Below are 7,155 nucleotides of genomic sequence, written 5' to 3'. Positions count from 1 at the left end.
CCACAAAGAATGATCCAGCCCCAAATGTCCCTAATGCTGATGTCAGGAAACCCAGCCTTAGGGGTGTATATGGGCAGGACCTGGCCCCACCATGGTTTCTTCTAAGTTCCAGTTAGCCAGATCTCTCTGTCTCACACACACACACACATTCTCTCTCTCGCTCGCTCTCTCTGGGACAGTCTAGTTTATCTACAGAAGAATTCAGCAGGTGTTCTGGTAGATCAATGCCAGGAAGGTTTTAGTCCCTCTCTCTGCTGTCCTGGACCCACGCCCATCATGGGTCTATGGGTTTTTTTTCTACTTAAAAAAATTAATGGGATTCACATTTTAGAGCAGTTTCAGGTTTTTGAAGAATTGAACAGAGGGATGCTTGGGTGGTTCAGTCAATTAAGCGTCTGTCTTCGGCTTAGGTCATGATCTCGGGGTCCTGGGATTGGCCCATGTTCAGGCTCCCTGCTCAGTGGGGATTCTGTTGCTCCCTCTCCACCTCCACTCCCTCTGCTCATGCTCAATCTCTCTCTCAAACAAATGAATTAAAAAAAATTTTTTTTAAAGATAGATTTATTTATTTGACACAGAGAGACACAGCGAGAGAGGGAACACAAGCAGGGAGTGGGAGAGGGAGAAGCAGGCTTCCTGCTGAGCAGGGAGCCCTATGGGGGCTCGATCCCAGGACCCCGGGATCATGACCTGAGCCGAAGGCAGATGCCCAATCACTGAGCCACCCAGGTGCCCCTGAATTTTAAAAATCTTTTTAAAAATTGAGAATTCATCAGTTGCATATAACACCCAGTGCTCATTATATCTCGTGCCCTCCTGAATGCATCTGAAACTAATAATACACTATATGTTAACTAAATAAGTAATAAAATAAAATTAAAAAAATAAAAAATAATTGAGCAGATAATGCAGAGATTTCATAGACCCTCTCTTTCCCTGCACAGTTTTCCCCTTAATATCCTGCATTAATGAGGTACCTCTATTACAGTTGTTGAGGTAATACTGACACATAATTATTAACAAAAGCCTACAGTTTACATTAGGGTTCACTGTTGGTGGTATACATGCTATGAGTTTTGAAAAATGCACAATGTAATGTATCTACCATTACAATATCATACAGAACAGTTCACCAGCTTACCCCACCACCCTGGAGTTCCACCTATTTATCCCTTCCTCTCTCCTCTCTGAGCCTCTGGCAACCACCAATCTTTTTACTGTCTCCATATTTTTGCCTTTTCCAGAATGAACAGGCACCCCTCTTAGGTGCATTCTGCATCCCCCTCATTCCAGAGGGTGCTTTATGCAGCTCTGGGCCACCCCCTCAGGACATGGTGACTTCTTGTTTTCTCAAACATCCTCTCCCTTTCTTTCTTCATGGCCGTGGATTTTTGTGATTTTTTTTAAAGATTTTATTTATTTATTCATGAGAGACAGAGACACAGAGAGAGAGGCAGAGGGAGAAGCAGGCTCCCAAGGAGCAGGAAGCCCGATGCGGGACTCAATCCCGATGCGGGACTCAAGCTCAGACGCTTGACCATCTGAGCCACCCAGGCGCCTGGATTTTTGTGATCCTAACTGATATGGGGAGGGAGTGTGTGAATGGTCTAACATGGTGAAGCTGACATCTCCCAGATCCTGGGAGTGGCCTCTGATATTCATTAACTGCCACCAGTAAGTGGTGAGTATGACAGAGAGGTTAGGAAGAGATAAATTTTGGGGTCATTCAAATGTGGGTTCATATCCTGGCTTTCTTATTTCAGAGCTGTGGTCCCTTGGGCAGTTGATGTGTCTTCTGTGGGATTCAGCTGCCACATCTATAAAATGGGGATCATAGCAGATGCCTTATAATGTTAGAGTAAAGATTTAACACAAAATGCATAAGCATAGATGCTGGGTCTATAGGATACACCCAATAAAGGGTAGCTATTCTCATCAAGAACTCAAAATCCAGTGCCAGAGATAGTCGTATCTCCAGCATGACCCATTATGATGAGGGTCATGATAAAGTTAGGAGCAAGGAGTTTTAAACTCACTCAAGAGTCGTTGTTTTGGAAGCACTCAGGAATGAGTGATTAAATCTGCTTTGGGAAGAGAATGTCCAGGATGACATTTAATAGGCATTTGATGGATGGAGAAGGAAGGAACCGAGATTGGGGCAGAGGGAACATGCCAAGGAATTGCAACTGCACTATCTAGATCATTGCTTTCAACTGGGGTTGAGTTTGTCCTCATGGGAACATTGGCAATGCCTGGAGACATTTTTGGTTGTCACGACTAAGCAGGCGCTGGTAGAGGCCAAGGATGCTTCCAAACACCTTATAAGGCACAGAATGCCCCTGCCCCCCAAGCAAAGAATGATCTGGTCTTAAAAATCAAGAGTGTTGGGCGCCTGGGTGGCTCAGTTGGTTAAGCGACTGCCTTCGGCTCAGGTCATGATCCTGGAGTCCCTGGATCGAGTCCCGCATTGGGCTCCCTGCTCGGCAGGGAGTCTGCTTCTCCCTCTGACCCTCCCCCCTCTCATGCTCTCTCTCTATCTCATTCTCTCTCTCAAATAAATAAATAAAATCTTAAAAAAAAAAATCAAGAGTGCCACAGTTGAGAAACCTTGCATTAGATGTTGGAGAGCCGCTGGAACCTTGTGAGCACAACCCCCATGACCCTGGTTTCACCCATTCAGCCTTTTATCGGAGGTTTTTGTTTCCAAGTCATTGACTTTGACTCACCCTTCTGAAATCTCCGAGTGTCAGGACTGACTGGGACGTTGTTGGGGCCGCAGTCTTGGGGACCTATGGGTAGGTGCTGACCCAAAAGTGGAGGAAGGATGCAAGGGACTCCAGGGAAAGGAAGCCAAGAAACTCTGGAAACTGATGATATTTGGAGAATGCAGCCTCCAGTCACCAATGTAGCTGCTCCCCTCTTCGTTTCTCACTATCATTCTGTCCGGGCTTGATCAGGGACCTGTGCCCCCTAAGGGGGCATTGACCCCTTTTTCCCTATTTTTTAAAAAGATTTTTATTTATTTTTTGACAAAGAGAGAGACAGCGAGAGAGGGAACACAAGCAGAGGGGAGTGGGAGAGGGAGAAGCAGGCTTCCCTGCTGAGCAAGGAGCCCGATGTGGGGCTCGATCCCAGGACCCTGGGATCATGACCTGAGCCGAAGGCAGATGCTAAAATGACTGAGCCACCCAGGCGCCCTTCCCTATTTTTTTTATTGAGGTAAAATACTATAACATAAAATTTACCATTTCAGCCATTTTATAGCATACAATTCAGTGGCATTAATTACATTCACGGTGTTGTGAAACCACCACCTCTATCTAGTTCCAGAACTTTCTCATCATCCCCAAAGGAAGTCCTGTGTCCATTAGCAGTCATTCCCCATTCTCCCTCCCCAGCCCTTGGCAAACACTGATACGCTTTAAACACCTGCAAGAATGAATATTCATAGCAGCACTATTCACAATAGTGAAAAAGTGGAAACAAACCAAATGTCCACCAAACGGTGAGTAAATAGACAAAATGTGGTTTATCCATACAATGGAATATTGTTCAACCACAAAAGCAACCAAGTTCTCAGAATGCTACATGCTACAATGTGGATAAACCTCAAAAACAGTATGCTGAATGAAAGAAGTCAGACCCCAAAGGTCATAGAGTATATGATTTCATTTAGGTGAGTGTCCAGAACAGGCAAATAAGAGACAGAAAGCAGATTAGTGGTTTACGGCACTTTTAAACTTTATATGGGGCCTAATAAAAAGATCATTTAAAAATGGAAACAAACTGAGGGTTGCTGGAGTGGTGGGGGGTGGGAGGGATGGGGTGGCTGGGTGATAGACATTGGGGAGGGTATGTGCTATGGTGAGCACTGTGAATTGTGTAAGACTGTTGAATCACAGACCTGTACCTCTGAAACAAATAATACATTATATTTTTTAAAAAAGAAGAAGATAGTAGGAAGGGAAAAATGAAGGGGGGAAACCGGACGGGGAGATGAACCATGAGAGATTATGGACTCTGAGAAACAGACTGAGGGTTCTAGAGGGGAGGGGGGTGGGGGGATGGGTTAACCTGGTGATGGGTATTAAAGTGGGCACATATTGCATGGAGCACTGGGTGTTATACACAAACAATGAATCATGGAACAACTACATCAAAAACTAATTATGTAATATATGGTGATTAACAAAGCAATAAGATAAAATAAAATAAAAAGTTTTTATTTATTTATTTATTTATTTATTTATTAATTAAAGATTTTATTTATTTATTTGAGAGCGAATGAGAGAGAAAGCACATGAGAGGGGGGAGGGTCAGAGGGAGAAGCAGACTCCCTGACAAGCAGGGAGCCTGATGCGGGACTCGATCCAGGGACTCCAAGATCATGACCTGAGCCGAAGGCAGTCGCTTAACCAACTGAGCCACCCAGGCGCCCCAAATAAAAAGTTATTTATAAAGAGACATTGAAATCTCATTAAATTGAAATTATTTCCTGATCACAGAGTATGTACATTTGTGCACTTAGTGTACTGATTTATCATAGGTAGCACTTGCTGTGTGTCAGGTCTCATTCCAAGAATAACACATTTATTTCTCATAACAACTCCTTGAAGTAGGCAGGGGGACATGGAGGTACAGAGTGGTGGAGAAACTTGCTCAAGTTTACACAGTAGGCAGAACAAGAATTCAAACTGAAGTTGGCTGGGTCCCATGTCCCTTTGTCTGATGGACATGTTTTGTTGCCTTAGAACATACAGACATTACTCATGGGAGCTGGAAAACAACCAGAATGTTATTTCTACTCAGCCTCCTACTTCTGACTCCCTGCATGGGTAACTCCAGAGGAAGAATCTGATTTGTTTTAAGTTAGAGGGGCAAGCTGGTCCAAGGAGTTGTAGCCATGGGGTAGGGATATCTTGTGGTCTCTGAGGATATGAGAATAGGATTTATCAGAAGGGAGTAGGAGAACACAGTGACAATGGCTGGAAGCTCCAGTGGAGGAATATTTTCATTTTGGGAGGCAACCCAGAAGGATATGTGAAAGGCATAGTCTTTGGAGACAGCCAGTCATGGGTTCAAGTCTTAGCTCTGCCATTTTGACAGCTTCGCCTTGAACAAGTTGCCCAACCTCTATGCACACCAGTATTCTCAATGAGTATGCTCAAGATACTCAAAATGCAGGTGATAAGAACAGCACCTCCCTTACTAGGTTAATGAGAGGGTTAAATCATCAGAGGCACAGAGTGAGAACTCAGTCAGTGTGTTAACCTTAAAAATAAAAACCGCTAGTTACTGTATCAGCAAAAGATGTGTTTATTTGGGAATAAAAGAGAATCACAATCCAGTGCAAATAAGCCACCAAAAAACCAAAGGCAGGTTGGGGGAACAAAGGAAAGGTAGACTTTTTAAGGAGAAAAGGGGTAAGTCAAGAAGGTTGTTATAAAAAGTCCATTAGAATAAACTGAGAGTTGAAAGAATAGTGGCTTCTCACCGGGACAACTGTTAGGGGTGGGGAGTAGTGTCCACGCCCAAGGTCAAGTCCACCTCTTCCTATCTGGTTGTCCAGTTTGCAATCCACCAGGAGGGGCAGAATGTGAGAGCTCTCCCTGCTGAAATCTCTCAGTGCATTTTAGTGAAGTTTCCCTCTACTAATTTTCACAAATGCCAGCTGTCATTGATCATGGGCAGCCTCCTGAGCAGGTCCAGGTATGGTGAAAGCCTTTCTCCATCCAGTAGCTGACCTCTCCGTGTCACACTTCACCCCAGGCAGCTTCCATGCAGAGAGGCAATTTCTCAGTGGTGACTGAATTCATCCTCGTGGGTTTCTCCACCTTCCCCCACCTTCAGCTAATGTTCTTCTTGCTGTTCCTGTTGATGTACCTGTTCACACTGCTGGGGAACCTGCTCATCTTGGCCACTGTGTGGAATGAGCGCAGCCTGCACATGCCCATGTACCTCTTCCTGTGTGCCCTGTCCACCTCCGAGATCCTCTACACCTTGGCCATCACCCCGCGCCTGCTGGCCGACCTGCTCTCCACCAGCCGCACCATCACCATTGCGGCCTGTGTCAGCCAGATGTTCTTCTCCTTCATGTTCGGCTTCACCCACTCCCTCCTGCTCACCGTCATGGGCTATGACCGCTATGTGGCCATCTGCCACCCCCTGCGTTACAACGTGCTCATGAGCCCCCGTGGCTGCGCCTGCCTGGTGGCCTGGTCCTGGGCTGGTGGCTCGGTCATGGGGCTGGTGGTGACCATGGCCGTTTTCCTCCTCAACTTCTGTGGACCCCATGAGATCCACCATTTCTTCTGCCATGTGCCACCACTGTTGAAGGTGGCCTGTGGAACTGATGTACCAATAGTGGCCCTGGGCGTGGGTCTGGTGTGCATCACCGCCCTGCTGGGCTGCTTTCTCCTCATCCTCCTCTCGTATGCCTTCATCGTGGCTGCCATCTTGAAGATCCCCTCAGCTGAGGGTCGGCACAAAGCCTTCTCCACCTGTGCCTCCCACCTCACTGTGGTGGTCGTGCACTATGGCTTTGCTTCTGTCATCTACCTCAAGCCCAAGTCTCCCCAGTCTCTGGAAGGAGACACCCTGATGGGCATCACCTACACGGTCCTCACACCCTTCCTCAGCCCCATCATCTTTAGTCTCAGGAACAAGGAGCTGAAGACTGCCATGAAGAAGACCTTCCTCAGCAAACTCTATCCAGAAAAAATATGATGATCTGGGAAGAATTACTTGGAAACAGCTAATTGTGTTATCAGATGCTACCATTAGAAATGGCACCCTGTAACATATAATGTATTATTTGTTTCAGAGGTACAGATCTGTGATTCAACAGTCTTGCACAATTCACAGCGCTTACCATAGCACATACCCTCCCCAATGTCTATCACCCAGCCACCCCATCCCGCCCACCCCCCACCACTCCAGCAAAAAAAAAAAAAAAAAAAGAAGAAGAAGAAGATAGCAGGAGGGGAAGAATGAAGTGGGGGAAATCGGAGGGGGAGATGAACCATGAGAGACGATGGACTCTGGAAAATAAACTGAGGGTTCTACAGGGGAGGTCAGTGGGAGGATGGGTTAGCCTGGTGATGGATATTAAAGAGGACACGTCCTGCATGGAGCACTGGGTGTTATACGCAAATA

The 7,155-nt window shown here is 46.0% G+C and overlaps 1 protein-coding gene across 1 annotated transcript; it reads left to right on the top strand.

Moving 5' to 3' along the window:
* The first annotated feature begins 5,778 nt into the window (after positions 1 to 5,778).
* LOC123841414 (olfactory receptor 10H1) lies at positions 5,779 to 6,726 on the top strand. The gene has a single exon (XM_045871011.2). It carries the CDS (start codon positions 5,779 to 5,781, stop codon positions 6,724 to 6,726), a length of 948 nt encoding a protein of 315 aa, XP_045726967.2.
* Positions 6,727 to 7,155: the final 429 nt, after the last annotated feature.

The sequence above is a fragment of the Mirounga angustirostris genome, unplaced genomic scaffold (genome assembly GCF_029215605.1).
Source record: "Mirounga angustirostris isolate CCGP_5_RB_7025 unplaced genomic scaffold, mMirAng1.0.hap1 SCAF_1, whole genome shotgun sequence".
Lineage (NCBI taxonomy): Eukaryota > Metazoa > Chordata > Mammalia > Carnivora > Phocidae > Mirounga > Mirounga angustirostris.
Note: the sequence above shows the minus strand (reverse complement) of the source record. Positions and strands in the feature narration are given on the sequence as shown.

Excerpts from the sequence above, each read along its gene's own strand:
- LOC123841414 (XM_045871011.2), top strand. The coding sequence starts at position 5,779 with ATGCAGAGAGGCAATTTCTCAGTGGTGACTGAATTCATCCTCGTGGGT.